The sequence below is a fragment of the Haliaeetus albicilla genome, chromosome 4 (assembly GCF_947461875.1).
Source record: "Haliaeetus albicilla chromosome 4, bHalAlb1.1, whole genome shotgun sequence".
Taxonomy (NCBI): Eukaryota; Metazoa; Chordata; class Aves; order Accipitriformes; family Accipitridae; genus Haliaeetus; species Haliaeetus albicilla.
In genome coordinates this window covers 6,446,491-6,462,635 of record NC_091486.1, presented here as the reverse complement: position 1 = coordinate 6,462,635, position 16,145 = coordinate 6,446,491, and the positions used below count along the sequence as shown (strand labels likewise).

At 34.4% G+C, this 16,145-nt stretch overlaps 1 protein-coding gene across 4 annotated transcripts in view; it reads right to left on the bottom strand.

The window, feature by feature from the left end:
- LRP1B (LDL receptor related protein 1B) overlaps window positions 1-16,145 on the bottom strand; it is a 753,798-nt gene that overhangs the window by 135,298 nt on the left and 602,355 nt on the right. For all 4 annotated transcript variants that reach the window (XM_069780765.1, XM_069780767.1, XM_069780768.1 and 1 more), the window contains 7 exons: window positions 15,266-15,458; window positions 14,666-14,791; window positions 8,871-8,999; window positions 6,097-6,216; window positions 4,940-5,053; window positions 4,593-4,742; window positions 1,359-1,481 (listed from right to left, as the gene is read on the bottom strand). In XM_069780765.1, the coding sequence (XP_069636866.1) occupies window positions 1,359-1,481; window positions 4,593-4,742; window positions 4,940-5,053; window positions 6,097-6,216; window positions 8,871-8,999; window positions 14,666-14,791; window positions 15,266-15,458 (955 nt within the window). The remainder of the gene's footprint in view (window positions 1-1,358; window positions 1,482-4,592; window positions 4,743-4,939; window positions 5,054-6,096; window positions 6,217-8,870; window positions 9,000-14,665; window positions 14,792-15,265; window positions 15,459-16,145) is intronic.

Below are 16,145 nucleotides of genomic sequence, written 5' to 3'. Positions count from 1 at the left end.
CCTTCCTCTTGGTATTGCAGTATTTAACTCCATCTTTGAAAGGTTTCATGCTCTTTTCTCTCAGAAGAAAAGTTGCTGTGTGTTTGCATTCTGTTGTCCCATTTACACTTTTCTATACATTGAAAATAATGGCATGCTTCTATATTTCAAAATCAGTCTGCACAGCTATTCTAAATAAATGCTAATATTATGACCTTTTCTCAAAACTTCAAATCATCCACTTTTCCCAGACTTCTTTCTTTAAGAGTAAATTTTATTTTGTTTTAACTGATGACAACAAATTTTAACAATAAAAAGAATTTTAGGTAATGCAATCTGAATTTAAAAGTAGAGTATTGTAACAAGTACCTCAAAATGGCTAAAAGCAATAAGTAGGGAAAAAAGAATTGACTAAACCCCCTTTCCTCTCTCCCACAAAAATCGGCTAATAGGTTTTACAATATTGCATATAAGTATGTACGTGTAATAAAACCTGGTAACGTAAGCACCGAGTTACACTTGATGAATGTAGTCAACACAAAACCTTCTGATTTTCATAGGGCACAGCAGTTCCTAATTTTGATGTTATAAGATATATCTATACAATGTAAACTGCAAACCAAACATGGGTCGTGAAGAGAGTAATGTATAACTTTCAGTCATGTTAAGCGGTAAAGGGAAAAAAAAAAAAGTAATATACAAATTTCAGGTTTTAATTAAATAGGGAATAGAAAAACTTGATACTACTTTTCGCTGCTAAAATTTAATTCTAGAAATAATCCATTCAGTTAATCCATACAAATTTAAGTTAAAAGACCAGCTCTCACTGTGAGCAAAACCAACCTGCATTGCTCCTCAATTACGTAGAGTTTAAGAATCTTAAAAGATCTAAGACAGAATGGACCCTTAACCTGGTTCACAGTTTATGCTGTATTTTATTCACATTTTTTTGTTACTTTAACTAATTATACCTGTACAGCCTCTGATGCAAAGAAATGTCTATTTTTATGTCATAAAGGTATATTTTGGTTACTTCCTGTTGGGGTCAAGATACTGATATGAACTGATTATATCTATAAAACTGTTCTAATGAGTAATTATGAAGAAGTAGTGAAATTGTTAAATACTGAAGCAATAGAAAAGTCTGTATACACACATATCTTTAGGAGAAAAAAAATTTTGACAGGGCTTTCATTCTGCCATGAGATAGGGTTTAGGATATTGGCAGCATGAAGTATTAGAGAGCTGAATCTGAAAATATAGTATTAAAGCCCTTTTTATATAGCTCTAGATTCAATCTCTGAGATATAAATGCACACTTCTTTCTGTTTTCAAAGTGCATTAGTGATTAAGAAATACAAATAAGATAAAATGCTCACCACAGTGCAATTCATCTACTCCATCCTCACAGTCTTTCTGCCCATCACAAAGCCAGGTGGTCAGAATACATCTTCCACTAGGACAACCAAAATAATTTTCTTCACATGTGGGTTTGTTTTGAACTGTGATAAAATAAAGAATGTAATGTAAAATGGTCTCTACTAGTATGATTAGGAGCCTAATACATTTCTGCTAAATTTCTGAATACTAATGGACAGCAAAGTGTTTATGTCTAAAAATGCATAAAAATTACTATTTATATTATTAATTGGGTTCATACAAATTAGAAACTAGTGATAACTAAGTAGTTTAGGGAGCTGAAATACTTCATTTATTTAGAGAAGAATCAGAGCACAGCTTCAAACTAAATTAAAAGGACCTATAGAGGAAAGTAGTTCAGTTTACAGGTTTTGAGGACAGGTAAATCAACATTGCTTGTTGTTTTACACCAGCTGAAGAAATTGCCCCTCTGTTCTATCTCCAATCATCTACAAGATAACCTAATTGTGGCAGTATTTTTGTCACATCGACTGAGATAAGCTACAAATCTGATGCATGCACTAACTAACTGGAGCTATAACACTGATGTTGGAGCCAGAGATTTAGACTGTCACAAATTAAGAAGTTCTTTTTCCTTGCCTTTTTTCTTTGTAGAGCATGAAAGTCATTTAGTACTTTACTTTTATGAATGCTTAGAAAACAGATGTGAGGAAAGAAAACATACCGTATATTTAGTTTCATGACGTAAGCAAAAATATTAGTCTAATGAGTGGCACAGTTTATTTTCAAAAAACTCAAGCGAGGTCTTTGCCTGGGAAAACCCAGGTGATATACACTAGTTCCAAGCATTGGAGATCGTTGAAGCTCTCTGTCAAGGTTTCTATTATTCCCTTAATGTATTGGGGCTATCGACACTGGTTTTGTGTCTGTCCGTGCCCCCCTCCCCGCCCCCCCCCCCTTTAAAAAGAAAGTTAAAGTTATCATATTTATGGCTTCTACAGCTGTATGCATAGAAAAAAGAATAAAGAAAGAAGTGGGATGTCTATGATGACTGGGTAGATATTAAAGACTGCTTAAGTATAGCCACCCCTAAATGAATATTTTGCCTTAATTTTCTGTAAGAACAATGACACCGAACAAAGACTGTTAATGGGAATTATTATATTTATAATAGAAACAACACTAAAAACCTTAATGTGCCTACGTTGGTCAGTTTTGAATGAAATGGTAAAGGAATTCACATGTAGGTTAAATTGGAATGGTATTGCTTCCAAGCAAAGGGAGGAATGATCCAGGCAATTAGTCACACATTAAAATGATGGAACTTTTTGGCACACATTGGAAAGACAGAATAAAGTAATACAAATAAAGGATGATGGAATAAAATGCAACATTAGTTTACTTATGCAACATTAGTTTACTGAAGCTATAGCACACTGCCCTCATATCTTCTTTGTTATGGAAAAAAACCACCCTATAGACAAAGGAAATACAGTAAATCTAAGCTATTCTGAGCTCAACGAAGCATCATATACAGCAAATTCTAACAAACTAATAGATAATCTGGAGAACATGGAGATGAGAATGGAAACTATGATTTAATACGCATCTGGTTTACAGGAAGGATGAAAGTTCTGAATGTCAGGTTGATTGACATTAGTGCTGAAGTTCTAGGTTTTTTCTGGATCCTGGTAATATTTTCATCAATAAAGCTGGCACAAAATATATGAGAATTCTAACAGAAGCTTCTGGTGACACGATAGGATTATCACGCAGAAAAACAGAATACTAAATGGGAATAATCAGATGATGTAAATTACTAGGCAAAAATTGGATGGTATTTAACAACATAAAATTAAAGGTTTAATTTTTACAAATTAATAATATTTATTAATTAATAAATATTTATCTTTACTAAATACTAATTCTTAGAAGAAAGAGAGAAGGAGGACAATTACAATCCAGCACAAGTCAATTATGAAAACAAACATAAACAAAAAATTAAAATGTGTTTGCACTGATACAAGGCAAAAGTAAGACTTCATTTGTTATACCAGATACTGGTCTGGTATATTCAAGAGAGATGCAGGCTGAGATGAGTAAGGTGACACAGACAGCTAACCCATCTTGAAAGCAGGAATTCTAAAATGCCTTGGCTTATTTGCTATTACAAGTAGAGAGTAAGGATATGTTTACCGAAGGACTACAAGGTCCTTCTCGGCATAAGAACAGATATAAACTGGAATACGTGTAGACCAGAATTAAAAGAACGCATGAGGTTCTGGAAGATGACAGTAACAGGAATACTATGAGCAAAAAATACCAGTAATTTTTAATTTTATAGATTTTTGTATAAAAGCTCAAGGTGCTGGAGAGGAGATACAGGCTTGACATGCCCAGGGTTTCTTTACAAGTGCACTGCCTTCAGTTTGAAGAGAACTTCCTAGGATGGGCCTAATCCTACAAATATGTATCAATAAACCCGTGTTCATTAAAGTATTCTCATTCTAAATACAGTTTATCACTTCTTCATTTATAGGTATGTTTACATATTGTACTTATTCTCGAACTTAAATGAGGGGTTCTGGATAATACAGGAGCAAACACATAAACGCCACTCTTCATTAGGTAAGAATTTAATATTCTGAATAATTCATTGGTAAACATTTAATATAAATAACATCAGCCCTGGGACTCAAGTGTACCATGATCGCTTTGTACCAGCTGAAGACAGAACAATCACAAAAGCAATAACCCTGGATTCTACCCTGGCAGCCTATCCCAAGTACCTCAGCAAAATAACAGAAAAAGTAAAAAAAGTTAAGCAAGAAGAGAAATACCATCCACTAAAGCAGTAGCTAATAAAAGTTCCTGAGTGATTGTGCTGATGCTTGATGAGCTTGACATTTCAATAACTAATGTTTTACTTAAATAAAAATGATTAATGACAGACCTAACCTGGAGGAAATAGAAAGCTAGACATTACAGTTTTCTTCAGAGAAATGCAGTAGTAATTTGTAATAATTTGCATAATCTAATGAAACACAAAATAAAGATTGGTGAAAAAAATCTGCATCCAGCATTATATTAATCTCTGTATTAAATAAAACAGTATTAACTGAATAAACATTTCACAACACAATTAGAAAAAAGAACCAGAAATATAGGAATATAATTTTCAGAATGTAAAAAAGTAAATTAATTTTTTCTTTTTTTTTCTTTTCCGCAGTTACCTGGGCATTTTAGTTCATCTGTATAATCTCCACAGTCATTAGATCCATCACATATCCATTCTGGCAGTATACAAAGTGAAGTTGAGTTACAGCTAATAAATCCTGAAGATTTTATTCCAAGTTTATAGAAGTAAGCACAGTTTGTATTATCTGGAAAGAGATAGTAAATTACTATATCACACCTAATAGAGATTGAGAGCCTTATAGTTTGGTTTTCAGGTTTAGCTGGAGTTTGCGCAGACCATGCAGCTGCTGGTATCCAACTAGTAACGACTATGAATTAACTGCTATATAACAAGGAATAATCATCGAACAGATGCTACGATGAAGCACAAACACAAACTTACTACAGTTCTTTTCATCTGAAGCATCTGCACAATCAATGATCTGGTTGCACTGTGCTGATTTTCCAATGCAAATCCCATCTGCACAATGGAATTCTGTTGAAGCACACGTTGAATCTATAACATATGGTTATAAAAGATGTAAATTTCTGTACTAAACAGACTCTTCAGATGCATATTAAATGTAATATGTTTAAACCTTCTACCTTATAGAATGAAGCATTCAGAACGCGCTGTACCTTCCATAGCTAAAAATTCAGTAGAAATATAAGGTCTTATAAACTTGAAAGCATAAGTTTCTAATTTTTAGATTTATTTTTGGAGCCTAAAAGTCTCTATCTAGATAATTCAACCAATTTGAGATAAGCACCACATGAGGAAGGAAGGAGCACTTTCAGGACCATCTATGAATCTCTCAGCTTTCTTTCATGTAACACCAGGTTGGTGTTTTTGCCTGTATGCTTTTCTCTCTACTCATATTCAGCTAAAATATTAAAACCCATGCAGCGCTTTCAAAAAAATGCTAGTTACTACAGCTACATAGGTTTTAGCTATATATTGTGGAATAATTTCCCCTCCAATCTTTCTGAATTGTAACTAAGGATTTGTGTTGTCTGCTAGCTAGGCTTTATTCATTGGCTGATGCAAAGATATAAATATTCATGTTTTAAGACATAAAAAGAAAAACAAATCTGAAGTAAAAAGAGAACAATTCTAGTAAGTTTTGCAAAGGACGCAGACATTGCCATGCATCTGAGAAGCAAAGAAATAGAACACTAGCTACTTCAAAGAGGAAACAGTGCAGCAGATGCAGAGAAGAAATCACCCATCTTTCAACCCTTCTGTCTGTAAAAGACGCTCTCTCATTTATTACTTCACCGAAGAAGCAGCAACTGTATTTTCTGAGTTTTCCATAGCCAAACCCACTCTCCTTTTAGAGGACTGTAGGTGTAAACCAAAATCGGTCTTCATATGAATCCCAACATATGCTTTCTCAAACATACCCGTCTGCACCTGTTTGGTTTTGATTTCTAACAAAACAAATGCCAGCACCTGTAATTCCAATAAAGTTATGTGCATGTTCTAGCTAGTCCTGTTTACATACTAAGTATTTACAGAGCAGTACTGCAAAATCACTTTGGAAGTTAACTGTAATTTACCTTTACAGTCAAATTCATCAGAGTTGTCACCACAGTCATTTGTACCATCACATACTTTGTTACTTGAAACACAGCGACGGTTAGAACATGGCTTGAAACCCTTCCGACAGCCTCTATTTTCTGGAAAGTTAAGCACAAGCACATAATTTCATTTAGACACTTGATATATAATAAAAATAGCCTTACATTAAAACTAGACAAACATTCCAGAAAAAGATTTTGAATTAAAATGCATTTGAAGCTACAGGAAGAGCTTCAGAAATTGTTCATTTATTGTCCAGCAGAACAACTCGGACTGATAAACAGATAAAGAATAATAAATGAAAGCATGATGAGAAAGAACGACAAAAAATGAAAAAGGAAAGCCTAATTCCCAGTTTTCATTATCTTGTGGTATAAAAAGCCCATGTGCTTTTAATGCATTTGTTTTGACACACTTTTGTCAGGCATGTGACAACGTTTGCATACGGCATCAGTAATTCTATCATATAGAATGACACATACCAAATTTACCCTAAAAAAAATTAGGAATATATGGAGAGTAAAATAATAATAAAAAAATATTAGCAGAAATGTTTCTGGATTTCTGAATACCAATACTGTAAATGTTCTGCTCATGTAGGTACACCATTGAAGAATGTATGAATTTTACATATGCTTATAAGTTTGAAAATTCAGGACTTATTTACTAAGGCTCTAACCATTGTAGAAGTCATGCCACAATAATAAATAAATATTGTTCATTGGATTAGTTAATAATAATGAGTATAACATCCTCTACTTTATCAGATTCAGAAAACAACATACTGTATGTGACCTAGTGCATAACAGAACCGCAGTTCTTCAGGCCTTTTCCAACGTGTAGCAAAAAGTTCAGTATGGTTGATTTAAATCAGGCAAAATGTACACTGTCTCACTACAAAGTAATATAATGTCCTTCATAAAATTATGTGACAAATCTATGGAAAGACAAATTGTTGGATCTTGCATTTATATTTTTTTCAGTATTGTAGAATAAAGTATGAAGTAGTTTTAGCAGCTCAGTAAACCTCAGTCTACTGACATATAAGACAACTTGTCTGGAATGACAAGAAGGAGTATTTTGAGATCCCTCACCAGCTACAGCTTTCTTATTTGTTCCCATATGACTTTCTCTCTATTCCTTCAATCTACTCTCCCCTCCTAAGAAAGTAAAAGAAACTACATGAAACCTTAATCTTTCTTCCATGAACTGTGAATGAAATAAATGACTAAAATTAATAATAGTGACAAAGAGGTTTAATCCATATAAAAATATTGCTGACTGTTTTTTTGGGTTATGGTGTCAGTTTTTTTGTTTGTTCGTTTGTTTTTAAATTAATTCTTATGTCTAAGAAATATGCATACATAAATACAAATATATCAACACATAATTACTAAGGAAACCTAAGAAGGAATTCACAGACATAAGTCATTTATGTTTCAGTGCTTTGAAGCTGTCACTTGTAATTCAAGGGCCCTTCCCGCCGGTAACTAGCAGTGTTTTTTATATTCCAGATTCTTATTTCCTTGTCTGATGTGTTATTTTTTTTCAGATTCAAACAAGCCACCCTCCTTAGTTATCTACATGTAGTTGATCTGATGGAATGTTACTATTAGTTTTACATGACATGATCAAAGCAATTATCACACAGATGTCTCAGATGGCTGAAAGTTAACAGGACAAAAATTGAAGTTGAAAGAAGAACAAAAATGACATAGTATCGCTTGCTATACTCAGATTGCTGGTGTTAATCTTTGTAAGGAAAAAAAAAAAAAGGGGAGAGCGCTATTTCATTTCTTTTTTCCAGTATCAACCATGGCTATTAAAATGGCAGAGGTGAACTCCAGGACTTAAAGCAGACATTTTAATAAAACTACAGAGGTGGCAGGTATAAACGTAATGGGTGGGTTTGAAATGACATGAAATTGTTCATGTGGAAAACAGAAGAGGTACCAAGGCTGAGATATGGCTATACAGACCAAGACAAAGACCAAGAGTTACAGGCACACAGGTAACAAGAAGATTTCACTTAATGTGCAGGATACATGAATTCACTAAGGTGACTCAGTGATTTAGGAAAATTATTTGAACAGTAGTGTTTTAGACACTGCAGCAGGCAAACTCAGTTGGACACAAAAAACCTGGAAATGATTCACTCAGTGATTATTAGGGAAAAAAAACCCAGATAAGGGTAGAATCTCTTGGGAAATTTATGAAAGTAATGAGTCTAACTTGTTGCAAGATGCCGACTGATTGGTGTGAATTATAATAGTATTATTAAGTTAAACAGCAAACTGTGTGGAAAGATATCTATTACACAGCCATTTTTGTATTTCATAATTCTTCTATTTTAGTGTTTTGTATTCACAATCAGAGAAAATCTTATTAAATATGGAAAACTAAATCAAAATTCCTAATTAAAGCTGAAAAAACTCAATTTTTCATCTTTGAAAAAGCAGCTAGCTGTATTTTGCCTTATTCTTGTTTTAGAGACAGAAATATGAGAATATTTGAGATGCTTTTTATTAAATATAAGTCAGCTAATACATGAAGCTTGCAAGGAAAATATGTTCAGGTATAAGTAATTCTATCCATAGAACGTCAGGGGTTCTTTAATGTGCGAGTTGGCATTTTCTTCTTGTGCATCTTGGTGAGCAGTTGGTATGAATAAGTAGGAAAGTCACAGAGGAACCAATATAAGCATGTATAACCGAAGTAAGAATGTGAAGGTGAAACATCTGGAAATACTTACCACAGTAGAAAAGTTTTTCATCAGACTTGTCCTTACAATGAGCAATGCCATCACAAGTCAGCTGATAATCAATGCATTCACCATTTCCACATTCAAACTCAGAATAAATGTTGCAAGTAGAATTTTTAGCTAAAAATAAAACATATGAACATGTAATTTTTAATAGCTTTTACACTTAGTGAAAATGAGAAATTGATGCATTTAAAATATCTCCTACGCAGTTGCTGAAAACCTAAGTACAAAAAACCCCCAATATGGCATCAGAACTTAAAAGCTTCTACAGAGTGGTGGCCTGCAAGACTGCTATACTTCTCTGTAAATTTGTTGATATTATGCAGGATTGAGGACTGATATCTAAATAGCAAACAATTTTCAGAAACTTTGTTGGGGTGAATTCCAAACCACAGTAAGAGAGAGCCTGTAAAAGAAAAAGACATAGCCAAATATCCAAGAGGGAACATGTAGCGAAGCAACTTAAAGGCAGTGATTCTGATAAGATGGTGGCTTTGCAGCTACTGTGCTCAGCTATCCTCTACCCACACATGCCTCTCCACAACCCCAGCTTGTATGCAACCGTTTCTTAACAGATGTTTAAAAAAAAAAAATCTCTTCAACACAGCACATCCAAAAGCAAGAAGTAAACACTTACCATTACCTAGCAGTTAATTTGAACTCTCAATTCTGTTTTGTGGCACTGTGCAGCTGCTCAGTGTGTACACAGGTACCGGCATTAATGTACTACATCCAATGTTGAAGATCCATCCTAACACCCAATGAAGACAACCTGCTGTTTCTACTTTACTTATTTCTTTTTAATCACAAAAAATCATTGGTAGACATGTAAACTTTTTGTGTTCTCACCTCCTTAAAGTGGATGTCTTACCAATTATTTTAGAAGAGAACAAGCTGTTCGTTTAATATTTTTACTCCTGCTTTCTCTTGCATATAGATTTTCTATTAGTTCAGTTAGAAACTAAAAAAGTGTCACAACATTGACACAGAACAATTTGGTCATGAAGTTCATGATAGTACATACATTTGCTTCATGTGTATGGTTCTAAACAAAATACCAAACTTGAGAGAAAGAAGAAGAATATAGGAAAACTCAAGAGGAAGAATAGGGAAATGATACCTAATTATTATGCTTTTTTCTTCTTTCCATTATAATTACTTCAGCACGAATTCAGGAAGAAACAATGCCTGCTACGTGCAAAAGTCAAGCCAATACAAATTGAAAACATTTCTTGATTTGATTCAAGCATGAAGAAAAATAGAAAATAAGTGCTGAAAATATAGGTGCTGGACAAGGTGAGATCTGATCTTGAATATGATTCATACAATCCTTTAAATTTTAATCAAGTTTATCGCAGCAATTATTTTTCTCTCTTTCCCCCCATTTTTTAGCACTGTAAGAACTTAGATCTTAGGAGAATTCATTCTCAATTACATTTGTAGTTCATCTAGTTCAGCATCTTAGACTGCAATCTTTAGAAAGAGATGCGGAAGAAAAAAAAATAATCAAAATGTATGTATAGTATAATCTGCCCTCGGTTAAAGTGTAACTGGAAACCCTTGTAGCGATTGCTTCAACCCCCAACTTTCAGAAACAAAGCATTTTAATGCCTTTCAAAACCGTTTCTTTGATGAGAAATAAGTAGCCTGGGTAGTCTTATTACCCATTTAATCATACAATCCCTCTTTGAATTTTACTGAAGCTTCATCTCAAGAATCTTGACTGGCAGTAATTTATATAGTCTAATTACACTTTGAAAGGACAGTTAATTCCTTTTCTCAGTTGGAATTGCTAACTTTCAATTTTATTGACTATCTGTTTCAACTGTGTTATGAAGAAAGAAACTTTTGATCTCACAGCTAAACTATAGTCTGTCTTGTTTCCATTCTTCCTGTGCTTGTCAACCCCAACGCTTAATGTCTAAGTCTTTCCTTTTTTTTAACTAATAACTCAGATCAACGTTTTCTGCAAACATTATACAAAATAACTTAGAAGATGGAATATTACATCATGGTCTAGATGAGGATTTAAACACAGTTTTACTTAACAGCAATTTTAAGAGCTATAATGCTTTTGGAAAATACAAATGCCATATAATATTATAAAATAAATTAGCGGACCTATGAATTTATCTGCTGAACCTCTTTCACTTTCACTGCTGATCACTACCTCAACACGGTAAACAAACAAGTAAAAAAAGTGCTTTAAGAAAGGTTCAACTTCAGTAAGTCATCTGATATAGCCCTAGACAGACCTGACAGATACATGTAGATAGATAAAAATATCTCAGTAGTTATTATGATAGATATGTAAAAATCACAACTATTACTAAGAAAGTAGTACCTTACTACCATAATAGCAGTTATGTTTTTCATCTTGGTTGTGTTTTTTTAACCTCTTTGGGATGCCGGCAGCCATCTTTCTTTCCCACCTCCAGACAAACCAGGACTTCTATTGCATTCATGAATTGAGTTCAAATCATTACACAAAATGAATAATGTCCATTACATTTAATGAAGGCAAAATGAGGATCAGTGAAAGATTTGTCTCCTTACTGCTCCAGACATTAGGAATTCCAATTCTTCTTTGTATTTTCTCAGTTTCTAATTAATCTAATTAATGTAGGAAATGTCTATGATATAAACCTTTACCAAGTATTGAAAAACTTTTAACCTGCTACAATTTGATCTCCTTTATCAGCCAGTGAGGTCTCTGCCCTGCTGGGAGGAAGTAAAAAAAAAAAAAAAAAAAAAAAAAAATCCATTAGGCTCTTGCCAGCCTTAGCAATGAAGGAAAAATTCGTTGCCAGATTCAGAGAAGGTGGCAGCAGTTAATTCCAAGTCTTTAGCAATTCCTGCACTTTACCATGCTCTATCTCACGGGTAAAGGGATGGGAGGATGCTAGCTAAGCAAGTGACAGACCTGACGCACAAGATCAAGTGCAGACTGGTAGGCAATAGAACTTAAGGAAATTTTCCAGCCCCAAGAGGTCTCTTGAATGATCAAAATCAATAAAACTTGACAGTGTGGGAGGGTGAAATAAGGTGATTATATAAGCCTGGTGGTAATATTCCATCTGCAGGAAGCAGAAATGTTTGGCTTTATCTATTTTTTAGATACAAAAATATCTTTCTGTAAAGTAGTAAGGTGTTAATTAATATCTTTGAACCATTAACAACCAGATTCCTGTTCATACAACCTCAACTGATCACTGGATTCGGATTCTGTTACTAGACTAAAAGTCTGCTACTCTGAACCAGTGTTACAGTTTAAATTGAAATCTTTATCACTGCAAATCATCTGTAAAATTATTTGTATCTCAATATACAGCTAGACAAAGCATTTTTTGAGTAAGAGCTGTAAATGTAATACAGGTTAGTTGTACGCTACTTTACTCCTGCAACTTGACTCTAGATCAGCTGTATATTCCCTGTTGTGAAGGATAAGAGTTTTAATGACTTTAAACCCTCATACTTCTATATGTTTAATTACAGAACCACGTCTTTCTGTGAAATCTCAGTGACTTTGTAATGCACAATGTAAATACTTAGTTAACAACTAACAACAACATGTATGTGTGAGCCAGAGGTAAAGGTGGAAGGTGAACTATGAAGTGTGTGAAAGTGAAGGATAAATTCACATATTTGTTTGGGATACGTTGGTAGCTACTCTATGATTACACTGATTATATGCATAATTAATGTATGCATCTGATTTCACTTAATAGCAATATTTTAGGAAATTAAGCAAAAGGCAAAGCTATGGATCCAAAATAAACATGGCAAAAGAAACGTTAGGATTAAAATCCTAGATACGATAACCAAGCAATTAGCTTGGTATGGTATAAAACTAATTACAGGCTCCTCACAAAGCTCTGTAGCTTAGTTGCCAAGCCTAAGAATCTGATTCTAAAGGACTAGGGTCCAGCCCTAAGGATGCCTTGAGCCAATTTAAAATCACATCAATACTTAAAGGTGTAATTCTACCCTTTACTTCATCAGTCTTCTGTTCTCACGAGTTCTCTTTAACTAGCTCTAGTCATCTTGCAGTGTCAAGCTGAATGAGGTCTGCTCACTGATCCAACCAAAACTAGGTCTAAACCCCCCAAATCCTAATTCCCAGTCAAGCAAGTCAGTTCAGTCACCATTCGGTTATACAACTGTTATTGATGGTGAAAGGCATATGGTGGGAGGGAGAATAAGACTGTCCTTAGCAGAAGCACACTTCTTGCTCCTCTTCAACTGATCATTAAAAACCAATATTCTTTCCTGTTATGAAAATACCAATATGAGAATACTGTTGATTCAGATGTACCAGGAAAGCCTAATACCATTCTAGCATAAAAAGTATCAGTGGCATGACCAAAATAAACTCTGTTAGCAAAGGAGTAGGTTTGCAAAATAACCAGTACAGGTATGTCAATGAAGGACTACATCTCTTCATATCCCACACCAGCACAGCTCTGCATATACAGACCAGCATTTTAAAAGTGACTCTGTATCAGTAGAAGAGAAGCTACTTGTTAGGCCGCCCAGGAGCAACAGACTGCCACAGAAAAGTCCGAAGCAGGTAACTGTCTAAGCTTCTAGCAGGGTGGTAAATCTTGCTAAATCATACACAAAGCTTAAATATAATTTTTCTTGAATGTCATAGTGTCTCTCTACTGTTACGATCAAAAAATTGGATTTAGAGAAAGCTGGTGGGTTAAGCTATGAACTGAAGCAGCAGAACAGGCATACTTGGCAGATAAATGTGGAAGTGCAAAACTTGATCTAAGGGTTGGGATTTCTGCCCCACAGAGGTAAAGGTCCAATAAACCACCTAAATTTGGAAGGGGTCTCTAACGGTGACAGAAGAGCTATAATAGTGACACTAACAAAGACATAACAAACTGCATGCTTCTTCCCCAGCTTTCCCTCCATTCCAAATCCAGCCAGCTACACTTGCTGAGGGGAGAAGCACAAAGTCATGTTCCACATCATGAATGTGGGTCATCCCTGGGAAAACAGCCCAAAGCTTTCCAGTTAATTAACTCCTGCTAAGGCACCGCATTAGCAAAGTGACAGAGATTTTCTCCAAGTTATTAGAAGAGCCAGAGGAGTGCAGATTGTGTACATATATTGCATCCTTCCAAATTACCAGCACATACTTTATGTTCACAAACACCAATTCTGCACAGGGACAGCGTGTGCTAAAGAAGCTGCAATGGATGACCATATATTCTGAACCACTTCTGAACTATGAAGAAACAGTCATCTCATAGTTTCGTTATTATGTACTGAGACATACTGGTTCAGTGGAAGCATGGGAAGATGCAAGAAGAGGAGAATGGACGACAGTGTAATACAGAATATTTTCCAACAAAACCAGTCTCCAAGGAGTCTGCCAACTTAAAGTGATACATTTCCCAATTACTAAAAGACCAATTCTACAAGATTAAATACAACAGCTGGTTAATAAATTACAATTTTTTTATATGTCTAAGGACATGAAATGAAAGTATTTGTACTCAACAGAAACAGATTGCAAGTAGGAACTGTTGAATAGAACACAACTACCTAAACTGGAATTTAAGGAGAGTACAAGTATTAATGCTTTTTAACCCCCGCAAAGCCTTATAAGACATAAACCAGTTAAAAGCCTGATATATGCTGAATGTGCCTGATCAATTTTTACAGTACATAGAAGCAATAAAATTAATGGCTTGGGCCAACTGTCTTTGCTTATGATAGCCAACTGCATCGCACCATACAAAAGCATTGTGTCAGCTAGTATTACTTACTCACACATCTGTTATCATCTATCAGTATTCTATCCCCTCTACATGAGCAGTTCACTCGTCCGTCAGGAGTCAGAAGGCATAAATCATGACAACCTCCATTCATTTGTGCACAAGGAGATAACTCACCTGAAAAACAAATGATAAAAGATGAACTCTGTTTTATTCAATTTGCTTCAATGGCCAGTGTCTTTGAGAGAGTAAAAATCACCGTATCTCAGATTCATGGGCAATTTATTCAAGTTTTATCAGCCAGATGAAAATGTCAGCATGCTTCAGATGCTAGCATACTAAAGATAAACAAATGGAGTTACCTTGAATATACTAATTTTAAAAACCCACAACATTCAAAACTTCTGATATTTGACAGGAAATGATTTAAGTGCCATCAAATGAGCACAATGTCCATAGCAGAAAGTGGTCATTCAATAATATTTATTTACTTGGGGAAGAGGTTACATCCCATCTTTTCTTAACATTTCCCACAATAAAAATAATTTATGAAACACCATGAAATGTTTTAACTTGGTTAAAACTAAGTCAAATTCTTCAGATGAATGATATTGGAATTAACAAAATAGTATATCTTGCTTTGTAACTTACAACTGTTAGTATCATTTGCAACAGCAATAATGCCCATTGGCTGATGTGGGATATCAGAACGAAGAACTTTTGTATCTCCTCCTGTATATTTACTGGAACGCAGAATAGCTCTCCTCACTCCATCTGACCAGAAGATATAATCATCATATACAGCCAGGCTGAGAAAAGTACCTGGTCCAGATTTGACAATTACCTAAAATACATAAGTACAGAAGAGAATCATGAAAAGGCATGTTGTCGCTGAACAAGAAGTTTTAAAACTGCAAACTGTGACTCATACCACTTTATAGTTTTAGATAAACCACTTAATTCTTCTATACTTGCAGCACCTGGAAAAATGAGATAAGAGTACTTAAAATCTGTTAAAAGGATGCTACAAGGGTCCAAATTTCAGAAATCCAGGCATCTGTTCCTTAAGTTAAAAATCACAGTTTATCTAAATGTGCCTGTCAAAATACCTACTCAACACACTACCAGCTTAATAGCTCAAACAGAAAAGAGTACAAGAGGTACTGTAGCATGGCTGAAAGCCTAAAAATTCTGAGTATTCATGAATCAAAGCGAGAAGCATGTTTCAGAACTGAAGAGCGTTCACCATATCATCGTATTAGAAACTTGAAAGACAAAGACAATAAATGTTTTGTAAGTGCTTTCCAATTAAAAAAAATCTCCTCAGTCACCATATTAATTATCAGTTTAAAACCTAGAAAGAAAATATGACTGCAGTTCACTATAGAGTAGGGTTTGAAAGAAAACTGCAGAAATACAATTAATTTAATCTCAGTCCTGTAAAACATTTTCATATATGTTCTTTCTTGCTATGTATCAGAATTAAAAATTTAACATGAACAGTTTCTGTTCGGAAGAATATAACACATTT